At 32.5% G+C, this 13,622-nt stretch overlaps 1 protein-coding gene across 2 annotated transcripts in view; it reads right to left on the bottom strand.

Moving 5' to 3' along the window:
* LOC118204163 (WD repeat-containing protein 3) overlaps window positions 1-1,726 on the bottom strand; it is a 195,433-nt gene extending 193,707 nt beyond the window's left edge. For both annotated transcript variants that reach the window (XM_085825385.1, XM_085825386.1), the window contains exons 1-2: window positions 1,505-1,726; window positions 1,137-1,346 (exon numbers count right to left, since the gene is read on the bottom strand). In XM_085825385.1, coding sequence (XP_085681511.1) covers window positions 1,137-1,346; window positions 1,505-1,672 — 378 coding nt within the window. In that variant the 5' untranslated portion in view covers window positions 1,673-1,726. The remainder of the gene's footprint in view (window positions 1-1,136; window positions 1,347-1,504) is intronic.
* Window positions 1,727-13,622: the final 11,896 nt, after the last annotated feature.

Below are 13,622 nucleotides of genomic sequence, written 5' to 3'. Positions count from 1 at the left end.
AATGTTTAATAAAGTAAACAAATAAATATTAAGCTTTTTCTTTTTGTAAATTTTGATACCCTTTAGATCATAATTGTTCTTTATTTCATAAATTATGGTTTCATATTTTTAATTTTGTAATTTCTGCATGCCATCTTACCAGATTTAAACTGATGATCTGTAATCCGGAATCGCCGAAGTCCCGACGAGTCCAGATTATTGACTTTTGACTGTACCATATTTGACTGCATATAAGACGCACCCTTGTTTAGACGGCCACACACAAGAAAAAAAGTTTCAATAGCGTGGTTTCTTTTAGTTCTCACGTTTTGTAAAAGCCAAATAAACAATTATTGAATGCAATTACCTTCACATATAAAACTGTGTCCTTCACGTATAGGATGCAGGTAACTTTTTTTTGAGACCAAATTTAGGAAAAAAAGTGCTATATATGCCGTCAAATACGGTATATTGGACTTTGCTTTTACTTGCAAAGCTGTTGGACTTTGTTTTACTCATCTAGTATTTTATCATTTCATTTTACTATTCTGTTTACATAAAATAACGGTGTTTCACTACTGCAAAACTTAAAAGTTACTATTCTGTTTACGTTTAAAAATCATGTTTTAGTGCTTTCATTTAGTGCTCCTAAAAAATTTGCCAAATTTTGAAGGCCAAAATAGTTTGGCACCAACATACCCCGCTTATGGAATTTTAGCCCAATCTTTAGTGTATAAATGTTCTACAAATTTAAGTTGAAAAATTTGGCAATTAACTTTCTCTTTAACAAAGGACTGTTTTATATATCTCACAAATAAACATACCAAGGAAAATTATAATTAAATAACAAATTAAATAAATGAATTCTTCATTACTATGCATGTCTGGCAACTCTAATTGAGTATTATAACAAAGTAAACAAATTGTGCAGACAAAACAGATAGTCCTTCATAATATTGTAAGTGTATTTTTAATTTTCAGTAAAATTTACTGCTAATGGTTTTCTTTTCATTAATGTCATAACCAGAGGCTATAAACCATTTACATTAGATAATGAATAAATATTAAGATTTTAATGACCTATTAACAATACTATAACCACATATAGATACGAATTTAGGATTCAAGACTATTTATATCATAATATTACGACATACCTTGCCGCCAGATGCTAAATTTGAGCCTTCACTTTCATAAGCCAAACACGAGACAGCGGATTTATGACCAATAAATGACACTAAACAATTATTTAACTGTAGATCAAAGATACGAATCATTCCATCGGCGTAACCAACGGCAATATTTCTATGATTATGGTCAGTAACCAGGGAAGTAACAGCACTCGCTTCTCCATTTAGAACCATATGCTAAAAATAAAACAAACTGCATAGTTTACAATCAAAAACAATAAATATACTAAACTATCCCTAAAATGCATATTTATAAGGGCACAGAAAATGAAAATTTAAATAATCACTTAACTATCAGAATATTTAAATTTATTTCTTTATCAAAATATATCAACCTTTTCTTTGGTTTGCAAATTCCATATTAATATGTTTTCACAAGCCGGCACTGCTACGAAATCATCTTTATTGTTTCTTTGATTAACCTGTAATATTTTACCACTAGCACTAGCAATAATTCCAAATACTGGGCCTCGCGAAAATTGTAAATATTGTTTGGTCGTCATTTCAACATTCAGCAAAAGAAAACACGTGCCGGTCTATTTACAAATTTCATCTGCACGATTACAGTTAAAAAGGAAATTCGGGCTATCACTCAAAATTATAATTGCTGGGATTTGTCTGGAAAAATATGAGATACGCAATAGTAGGTATTTAATACTATGTTGATAAGTCGTATGGCAAACGAAAACATTCTGTACAAAATTTAGAAGACTTGTTGATGATACTGTTTATTTTTATATTCTGAATTAAAAATATAATGTTATATTTGGCAGCACCTGCGATTGTGTTTGTTTTATTTCGGCGGCGTGTGAGTTACGTACATGTGCTAATCAAAGACAAGTTTTTAATGGAATACGTATAAACTTAAAAGCGAAAAACCTTTAAAGGCCATTATCAAAAAACTCCCAAGAACCTCAAACCCGGAGATCATAAAAGAAGAAATCGCCAGTATGGGCATCCCCATCACAAAAATAAAACAAATTGAAAAATTTGAAGACGGCAAAATTATTAAATTACCGGTTTTCCTCGTGGAAACCAAAAGAAACAACGAGGGGAAAAAGATATTTAACATCACTTCACTACGTGGACTTGATGTTCTGGTATGCACGTATAAAAGTCGCCCAGGACCAGTTCAATGTCATAAATGCCAAAGATACGGGCATATTAAGGAAAAGTGCAATTACAAACCAAGATGCCAAAAATGCGCAGGCCCTCACGAAGGGTATACATGCAAACAGGACAAAATCTTACACTCCGCAAAATGTGCCTTATGTGGTTTAGACCACGTAAGCTCTTCAAAACTGTGTAAATTCCACCCTAACAATATCAAAAAAGCAATAGAAACTCGTAAAACGGAAAATGCTCAACCACCTCAACCTACATTCCAACTCAATCAAGAAGATTTCCCTGCTCTACCAGCGGCAGCACAAAATACCAGCACGCAAGCGGCTGTATCCGCTCCTCCAACCCAGAAACAGAATCAAGAACCGGAACCTCCCTCCTTCTGCGAGTGGATTAAATTGCAGCTGACAAAAGCTAAAGAATTTCTAAAAAGCTTCAAAGAAGCTAAAAATATTATGAACAAAATCGAGGTTGTTATGGCAGCCATAGAATATTTTTCATCTCTAAACTATGATTTCTAGTCCTTTAAGTAATGAACACAAGATCATAACCACTAGCAAGTGCTTTCTTAAAGTCACTTTCTTCAATGCTAACGGTGTTCATAAGCAAAAGGAGGAAATTAAAAACTTCCTCATCACCCATAACATAGACATCATGCTGCTCAACGAAACACATCTAAGGAAGTCACATCGGATAAATTTCCCTGGATACCGGACAATCCGAGACGACAGAATTCATAACAGAGGTGGAGGTACTGCAATAATTATTAAAAACTACCTTCGTTTCGCCAAATATGAATTACCTAACACTGGCAATATAGAAAAAACAGCTGCAATAATTTATAGTGGAATGAATGAAGCCTATTTATTCATTTCAGTCTACAACCCACCTGGCAATAGACTAAACAATAATGATCTAAATAATCTCACCGCTGCTAATTTTCCTACTTTAATTGCGGGTGATCTTAACGCTAAAAATCAAGCTTGGAATTCAAGATCCAACAATACAAATGGAAATTTCTTGAACAACTACCTACTAAATCAAGATCTAAAAATTGTCGCACCTTTCTCCCCCACTAGAATTCATCATGATGGCGCCGGAGACATCCTTGATGTTCTATTACTCAAAAATATCAACCAAACTCCTTCTCTAGAAGTCACTTATGACCTTAATACTGACCACCTGCCAGTCACCTTTGACTTCTATGGATTCTATCATCCTTTGAAAAAACATCTTACCAAGACCAACTGGAATCTAGTCAATAGTCTTCTGCAAAATTATACCTGCAATAATAGTTACCCACATAGCTTTGCAATAGAGAACGAAATCCATAAATTTACTACTACCATTCAAAACGCTATTTCCACTGCTACTTACTCCATAAAAGAAAATAAATCTCAAACTCTTCCCACCCAGATTAAAAATACTATCAAGTTCAGAAACGCAGCCATTAAGACCTGGCATCAGTCTAGAAACCCAAATGATAAACGGCACCTCAATTACCTAAACCGAAAAATCAAGACTGAAATTCAAGAATACAGGAATCAACAATGGGACCATCTACTTGAAAATTTGGAGCCGAACCATGAAAATGTTTGGAGAATCGCGCGCTCCCTCAAAAATAATAACAGTTATACCCAGCACGCAATTGAACACTCTGGTACTAAATATTATTCGGACCAAGACATTGCTGACCTCATGGCAGAAGTACAAGAAAATATCTCTAAACCCCTCCCGTCTAATAACTCGGAAACTGAAAACGAAGCTCAAGAAGCAGTCAACTACATACGCAATTTTACGCCTCAAAGGCACATACAGTTTAGTTCTCCTAAAGAGGTGAAAAACATTATTAAAAACCTTAAGCCAAGAAAAGCGAAAGGTTACGACCAACTTAACAATAAAGCACTTAAAGCCCTGCCAAATAGATGCATTATCAATCTCTGCAATATTATCAATGGTTGTATTAGACAGTCATACTTCCCCCAACAATGGAAGCACTCTATCGTAATTTTTATTCCCAAACCGGGAAAAAACCCAAAAGATGTCAATAGCTATCGACCTATCAGTCTTTTGCCGGCTATGGGCAAAATTTATGAGAAAATCCTTAACAATAGACTCACAAACTTCCTAGAAAATAATGACATTATTGATAACTTACAATTTGGATTTAGAAAAGGTCACTCGACCACTCACCAAGTCTTAAATCTTGTGGAAACAATAGCTCTTGCGTTTCAGAAAAAAAGTGCAGTTGCCGCATGCTACCTCGATTTTGAGAAAGCTTTTGATCGAGTGTGGCATGCTGGTCTAATTCTAAAACTCATTGATCTCGAAATTCCTAAAAATTTAATTAAAATTATCTTCTCTTTTCTATGTAACAGAACTTTCCAAGTCAGAATAGGTAATACCTTCTCCAAAAAGAAAAGGATGTTTTGTGGCGTCGCTCAAGGCAGTGTTTTGAGCCCAAAACTTTTTAATATTTATATTAACGATCTTCCTCAACCACTTAACTCCAAAGTACTCAAATATGCAGATGATGCTGTTGTACTCTCTGAATCTATTCAACCTCAACTGGCCATTAACAACCTCCAAATGTATGTTAACAATATTGCACACTGGTGCACAATTTGGAAAATAAATCTCAACGCTCACAAATGCAATACTGTTCTCTATAGACGTTATAAAAAACTTCAGAATGTCAACACTGAAATTAAAATCAATAGCACTCTTATCCCACATAATGATGCTTACAAATATCTGGGTGTCTATATCGATAAACAGCTGAACTTCAAAACCCACCTTCAATACATTGCCAATAAAGGGAATTCTGCTTATATGGCTATCTATCCACTTATTGGACGTAACTCCAAACTTAACTTACATACAAAAAAGATTCTCTATACTTCTCTCATTAGACCGATCCTTACATATGCCGCCCCTGCTTGGGCTATTGGCAATAAAAATGAAAGGAAAAAGATTGGTATTTTACAAAATAAAATATTACGATCAATCACAAACGCTCCCTGGTTTATCAGGAATAAAGATATCCAGAAAGACCTCAAAATTCCTGATCTTATGGATCACATCCTCACCATATCTCACAATTTCTTTGAGAAAGCTAGGAATAGCGAGTACCAAGCAATCAAAAACATCATTGATTATGATCCAACTATTGAACATACGGTAAAAAGACCGCGCACAATACATCACAATCCTAGATGGTGATTGTAAATATGTAAATAGTGTATATATCTTTTCCATTTACCCAAGATCTCATTTATTCAAGTTTATTTCTATTATTTTAATTTCCATTCAATTGAATCAATCATGTGACCACTCTGGTCAAATAGAACTTTGCGAACTAAGTTCTTCTCTGATTGGGTGACCCACATCACGTGGGTTTCACTTGTTGCTTAGAATTCTAAGTGCTCCTCTCTCATTCAGGGAGTGGATGCCGAGGTTGAAGGATTGCTTTCCGATCTGACCGCCATGCCGCCTGACTGCACGAGAACTGAGACCACTGCCGTAATAATTGCTAATGCCAAATTGCTTATCACATGTACAGCTATAATCGCAGGATTATCTCCTATAAATTTTTCGCCTCTGTGCGGGTGCGTATGCACTACTACTCTCTCTTACCAACTGGCCGAATGGCATGATCAAAACCGATTGGATTAAGGTTCTTTGTAGCCAAGGCCAATTTTGTAAAAGATACCAATTAGATTAGATTACATCAGATATTTATCAAGGAAAATATAGAAATTCTCATCACATCTCTAAGCTACCACCGTAATTGCAAAGTTACAAATTTTAGATCACATCATTATTTATTAAAGCGTTCCGCAGAGATAATTAAATGTCGCCCATTTATTAGATATCAGAGCAACAAAACTGGGCATCAGAAAAAAATTCCTCTTATATTGGGTGTAGCAGGTGTTAGTGGAGTGGCTATATATTCATATTACCGTTTCACAAATCGTCCATCAAATGATAATTCAAGCAGGGATTCTGATGATGTTGATGAAGTCGGTACACCTTTCGTCAATGAAAGTTTAAATGAAGATCTCGCATTGTTAAATAATTTTGGACGAATTCCATATTTATTAATCGGAGCCGGAAGTGCATCATTCACAGCTTTTAGGTCCATACGCATTAATGATCCGACAGCCAAAGTATTAATGATAGGAGAAGAGCCTTTTTTTCCATATATGCGACCACCTCTATCTAAAGAAATGTGGTATGGTGACAATCCAGATATGGCTCAGATGCTGTCATATCGATGGAATGGAAAAGAACGTAGTTTATTTTTTGAACCTCCAGATTATTATTTCACTGTTAAAGAATTACTTGAAAATAAAAATGGTGGTGTATCTGTTATGTGCGGTGTGAAAGTTGTTAAAATAGACCCTATGTCACAAATAGTTTATTTAGAAAATGGTGGAAAAATTTCGTATGAGAAATGTCTTATTGCTACTGGTTCAAAACCAAAAAATCTTCCTGTTTTTGAAAAGGTTGAGGATTCCATAAAAAAACATATAACGTTATTTAGAACTGCTGACGATTTTAAAAAGTTAGACAGAATTTCTAGGAAAATAAATGCAATTGTTGTTGTGGGAGGTGGATTTTTAGGAAGTGAATTAGTTTATGGACTTGCTAAAAGAGGTACTAGTAGAGGTTTAAAAGTAGTTCAACTATTCCCAGAGTGTGGAAATATGGCAAAAATATTACCTGAATATTTGAGTAAATGGACATCTAAATTTTTACAGAATGAAGGTATAAAAATTATACCTGAAGTTACTGTTAAATCTGTATCACATGAAGGATCAAAAATACTCTTACATTTAAGTAATAATGAAGTAATTGTTACTGATCATGTTGTTGTAGCTGTAGGAGCTGAACCTAATACTGAGATTGCTAAAGATTCTGGTCTTGAAATTGATAAAACTCATGGTGGTTTTGTAGTAAATGCAGAACTGGAAGGTAGGAAAATATCTTTGGGTAGCTGGAGATGTATCGTGTTTTTATGATGCAAAATTTGGGAGACGCAGAGTAGAGCATCATGATCATGCATTTGTAAGTGGCCGTTTGGCTGGAGAAAATATGACAAGGAGTGGTAAACCATATTTATATCAGTCAATATTCTGGTCTGATTTAGGACCAGAAATTGGTTATGAAGCAATTGGTATTGTAGATTCAACTTTGCCAACAGTTGGTATATTTACTAAAGGAACAGAAACTGATACCCTTGAATCTGTTGATACCAATGGACAAAGCATTCAATCTAATTCTGAGCAAAAAATTGTAAATAAAAGTGAATTAGGAGAAAAGCACATTCAAAACACCCTTAAAGCTGATGACATTTATAGAAAAGGTATTATATTTTACTTGAAGGACGATGTAATAGTAGGCATTGTACTCTGGAATGTTTTCTTGAAAATATCTGTTGCTAGGAAAATTATAAATGAATCGTTTAAATTTGAAGATGTAACAGAAATTGCAAAACTCTTCGAGTTGCATTCTGAAGATTAAATATTTTTAATTAATATGAAATATAAGAAACAAATTCAGCTTTAAATACTTTTTCATAGTCTTGAAAATGTCTGTTAAGAAATTTATAAATGAATACAGGCGAGGTGCAGAATCACCCACTTATTTGGCGCATTTTGTTTGATGCTTTTTACAAGAGTAAGAACAATTGGATTTTTGTCAATTTCATTTGACTTTTTAAGTGAAAATAGATGATGTGTACAAAGTCAAGGGAGTACGCAATGCCGAGTTTGTACAATTTTCTGATGTTTTTTTAAGTGAAAATAGGTCGATATGTACGTAGATACCGAGTTTGGGCAATTCTTAAAAACATGCCAAGCAGTGGGTAATTCTACACTTTTGCTATAAATACTGTAAAAGTGAATATTTTTAATTGGTATGAAATATAAGAAATTATAAATTCAGCTTTAAACATTTTCTCAAATGTTTATAACAATTTTAAATTTTATTTAGTTGTAATTTATTAATGACATTCAGAAGATGATATTTTAGATTTAAGGCTGCTTTGTGCAAAAGGATTAATTATATAATTTTATATCTGTAGCTTAAAAAAATTGAATCAAAAATATATTTTTGATATAATTAACTCTTTAAAATCTGTAATTTATGGATTATTTTGGAGCATAATAGAATCGAGCAGTCTAGGTTTAAATTGAATTATTGTGTGCTTACTTTTTATTGCAAATATGGACAGTATGTTTTAAAATCTGTTCTTTTTAATGTAAAAACTGTGATTTTTGTCTGTTGCAGGAATATTAGTGCATAAAATAATTTATATGCAATTATTATAACTGTATAATTATTTAACTTTAATTTAAAACATATTAAAATCAAGTAATACAGTTCCAATATACATTGTATAACATTCATTAAATGGAATGCAAAGGCTGAGTCATTCATCTTAAGAATATCATTGCCATCTACGAGTTTGAAAATTTAACTACTTTATCCATTGTATATTTAAATAAACTCTCAATTAATGTAATAAAGAAAGAAATATTTTTTGAATATGTTAAAAAATTGGTCCATCAGTTGTGAAATTATTTTTCAAAAAGTACATGAATGGGTAAAATTCATTATTTATGTTTGATATATATTCTTTCAATTGTAATAGCATGCATTTTTTGTATCACTTTTAAATTTATATTTTTCCTTTTCCTCTTACATTCTACCATAAACCAAAATCTGTATCTTCATCAATACAATAATTTCTTAAAAATTATTTATTTTAAAATGGATTAGACATATTATATTTACCTCAAAATACTTATTCTTGAAAAGCATTGTAAAATTTATTTTTATTACCGTGTTTAATTCATGGGATGTTGTACATCCTTGATCTCACATTACTGTTTTGTTTTAATAGGGGAAAAAAAATCTGGAAGGTTTCAGATTTTATATTATGCCCAAAGGCCCAGTTTTTTAACATTTTGTGTGTTACCTTTATTTATTAAATATTACGTTCTTCACATTTAAACCATCAAATTCAGTTCAACAGCAGTATCGAAAAATAGTTTTAAAATGAGCATATCTTTAGAATTTCCGATAAAGAGACTTGTGCGCCAGAGATAAAAATGTTTTTTCCGTAAAACATTGCCATCGCTCGCTTTGAAATTCTGGAGTTTGTTAATCAAAAATTCATTAAGGTTTTACAAAAAATGAAATCGATAATAAAACAAATTTCAAGTTTGGTCTTCCACATGCCCATATTCATAGGAGGATTACATCATTCAAAATTCGATGGCTCTATGTATAGTTGTTTTATCATAATGAGATAAACATACATACATTTATGCAGATTCTTCATTATTTAATTTCTTTAAATATAACACAGGGCTCTAATATTTTGTGGCAACAATTTAAAAAGTGATTCACCGTTAATAGTAAATCGACGCAAAATGCTGAAACAAAATTAATAACCCCTTCTGAGCAAATTTCCCGTTTGGGCTAAAAAATTATGTTAAAAAAAGTGCCTAGTGTTTAAGCTATACAGGTTAAAGAAATTAGCTGTGAACTGTGCTTCTAAAAGTTTCAAAACATAAGTAATCAATTAAAACATATAATGATGAGATTTCTGATAAATGACATCAACGTAATCGTAATTAAAATCTTGTACATTATGTTATATCTGAGAATGATTATTTTTTGCAAAGCCCCTAGATACACATGGTAATGTTGTACCAACAAAACTGTAGTTCCAAAATAATAGAGACTCTACTCTATACACAAGTGTATGATTGAATTCCTATAATGCTGGTAGCTTGGTACCAAGAGTTATATATTTTTCAGTCAAGTTTTCATTTCTTCCATTCAAATTTTGTATTAAATTTGGATTGCTTGCACATATAGATATCAAAGCATGCATTTTAAGAATTATCTAATCAAGATTTTCCAAAAACAAAACTTATGTTTTTGAAGTGGAACTTTATGAAGAAAATAATACCAGATAAAATAGCATAAATAAAAAAGGAAATAAATAGCTAATAAAAATGCATCAAATATTTTATGTTAAAAGAAAATTGATTATTTCCATCAGTGAAATTACTTTCAGTTTAATTTTGCTATTCTTGAATTAAACAAGGGAAGAAATATTTACTGTTTACACTGTAAGGTTTTCTCTAAATATATTTGGCCCACCAGCGGCCAAGCGGTAAAGTTACTGAACACTGGTATTTCGGTCCGAGGTTCAAATCCCGTGAACAGGCTGGCTGCATGGGCATTTTCTGAGTTTTCCCCATGTGTAACGTGTATACGAGCCAGTTCCCTTAGAAAGTCCTCCACGAAGACATCCCTCCCCTTAGGCAGATAGATGTCGAGGCTTTGCCATAATCACACACACACATACTCTAAATATCTTTGTAATCTCTACGTTAATTCTGGTGTTATTGGAGCTACCGTGTTTCTGAATGACAAACTGAAACATGTGTTTTAAATCTGCCTGTCAAATTGAGATATGCATCTTTTTATTATCAAAAAGAATATTAATAAAAAAATTATGCTTTATCTTCAAAATTAGTAAGAAAATTATGATGTAGTAATATTTTATGGTGTTAATTTCACTGCCTTTTTAACACTATAACTGTAGCTATGTTTACTTGAATTTTTTTTTCCCACTTTTGTTCTTAAACTAGAAAGAATCTTAAGAGGTATTTTAATAAATAAAATTACAGAATAAGAATAATTAGTTTAATTACATACTATGTAGAATAAATACAGTATTTAAACGCTAAATAAATCATACAGGTAATTAGCATATATAAAATGCATAACTACCACCTAACAATAATAGTCACATCTAGCTAAGCAGTTTCATTTTAGTCAAGTATTCACTACACTGGTCACTGGTATACTTGAAAACAAATAAAATAATGTATCATAAACTTTTCATAATTCTTCCTTCCATAATGTAGTAAAATACTGTATTTAATTTGGTAGTTTAATTTTCACTCTAACCAGAACCATGTTATCATCAAATATTCATTCACACTTTTACTTCTTAAAACAGTAGCTCTCAATCTGTTCTGTTGCATTCTTCCCATGTATGAACACTAACACAAGCCAGTTTCTTTTAGAAATACAGTATCACCATTGCTATAGGAACATCTCCTTCCCTTTTCAAAATTCGAAAAATACCTACTTGCACCTTTATTTAAATTCAGATTATATTTTAACATCACACAACAAAAACCAGGTGGTGTCTTATTCCATCTTTGGTTGAGAACCCCTGCCTTGAAATTTGTCCTAAACGTGTAAGTGGTCTTTCGTTCAAAGGGGTCTTATTTTCAAGTAAATGTGGTAATGACATGTTTTATACTTTTGCCTAACACAAAATAATTTGTGCTGTGTCTCATACATTATCATCCTACAGTGCAAGTTATTTGGTGTATACGTGCAGAATATTATGATTTTTAAATAATGTTCCAGTTTGTAATATTATTTTAAACTGCTGAAAAGAATATGCTTGAAACATTCCAGATATATTTCATAGAAATGCCATTAAAAAAAATCTTTCAGTTAGATAGTGACAAGCTTAAAGATTTGCTTTCTAGAATTTCAGAAAATATCCCTTGGATATTTCTGAGAGAATGAAAACAGATGTAACTGTGATAGTTCACCGGTATCTAGTAAATAACAATATTTGAAATGGAACAACACTATTTGCTTAAGAAAAATTGTGTTTTCATTGAGGTATTTCTAAAAGAAGCTGGCTTGTGTTAATGTTAATATATGGGAAACACTATAAAAAACAACCATGCAGTCTGTTCACATCAAACTCCTAGCATTCAAAGTCTTACCACTTGGCTGCTAATGAAACATATTCTAATAGACAGATTCTGAAATTTTCTTATAATATTCTCATATCCTCTTAAAATATCTCAAGAATATTATTTTGCTGCATCGGATTATCTCTTCTAAACTTTGAAGAGACCTACTTTAAATCAATCCAAAGGTTGCCACTAATAAATATAAAAGTAACTATCACATATGCATTTACTATGATATTCAACTTGTAATTATACTTCAGGAAAACGAGAGCCCTTCCTTTCCTCTCCTAGAGGAATGGACGGGCAGAGGCAACATAATAATCACATTGACTGCATAAGAACGTCTTGGAAAATTGCAAACCATTCTGCACAAGAAAACATTCTCACAGCAAATTGTTAGACAGATAAATTGAAAATTGCTTCCAACTAGGGCAGAATTTGGGAAGGAAACAGGTTTTCAACTAATGCAAGAACACAGAATCTATCTCATTCATTTGAGTGTGGAAAACAGGTACAACTGATGTCCTCAAACGCTATTTCCGGATAGTGAATGCTTTCATCAAAAATCGGGGCGTCTGGTAAACCCAGTCTTTTCGTTCTATGTACTCAAAGTACTACAACCAGTAATTGCAAAATATGCTATCATTCAAATTGTATTTATCTATAATCTTTAACCCACTTTTATTCCCAGTGTTTTCCACTTATGGCACCAAAACGTCTTTGAAAATGCTGTTTCTAATAATTTAGCCCTATCAATCTCGAAATGTGAATAACCACGACATTATAAATATATATTTGACATCAGCTTCGGGAATATAATATTAAAACCATCTGCATTTTAATTAGAATATAAGTATTTATTACTTATTAATTGGAACTTAGAAAAAGAATCATTAAAATCACTTTGCCGGCTAAAGTTGTAGTATATATTTACACCTAAGAATTTTCTTACGAAAAGGAAACTTTATTAATTAAGTTTTACTTGATATCCCCTCCAAAGCTTCTGTTCTTAGACAAAAATCTTCTGTAGCAATCTGTAGCAATCTTGCTTTTGAGCAAGAAGAAAGGAGGTGAGGACTTTGGCGAACGCCGTTTCCTCCAGTCCGTGAGGCGCAGTAAGTTAGAAGTTGGCGAGTAAACAACGCAACTTCGGAGTTCTTAGAATGGAATTTTTAACTACTCATTCAGTCTGTGCTCAAAATTTTCTCGTACATAGCCACTTGCGCAAAAGGACTTCTTGAAAGGAATAACTTGAATTAAAGGTAGTACGTGAGGAGACTTCGAGTGAGGAAATTGTTAAATTTTACTTTTCAGTCTTGAGTCGGGCCAATTTAACTTCAGGTGAATGGAATTTTAATACTTTTTTTTTTTTAACAATTTTACTTCGTATTCTGGCGATCGCCGTAAAACCAGTCCGTGAGGCCCAGGAAAGTTAGAAGAAGTTGGCGAGTAAACGCCCCAACTTCGGAATTCTTAGATTGAAATTGTTAACTAATTCTGCAGGAAGAATGTATTGAATGTT

This window comes from Stegodyphus dumicola, chromosome 10 (assembly GCF_044657685.1).
Source record: "Stegodyphus dumicola isolate Sdum_Otavi_A_Nest chromosome 10, ASM4465768v1".
Classification (NCBI taxonomy): domain Eukaryota; kingdom Metazoa; phylum Arthropoda; class Arachnida; order Araneae; family Eresidae; genus Stegodyphus; species Stegodyphus dumicola.
This window is presented reverse-complemented; position numbering and strand designations above follow the sequence as displayed.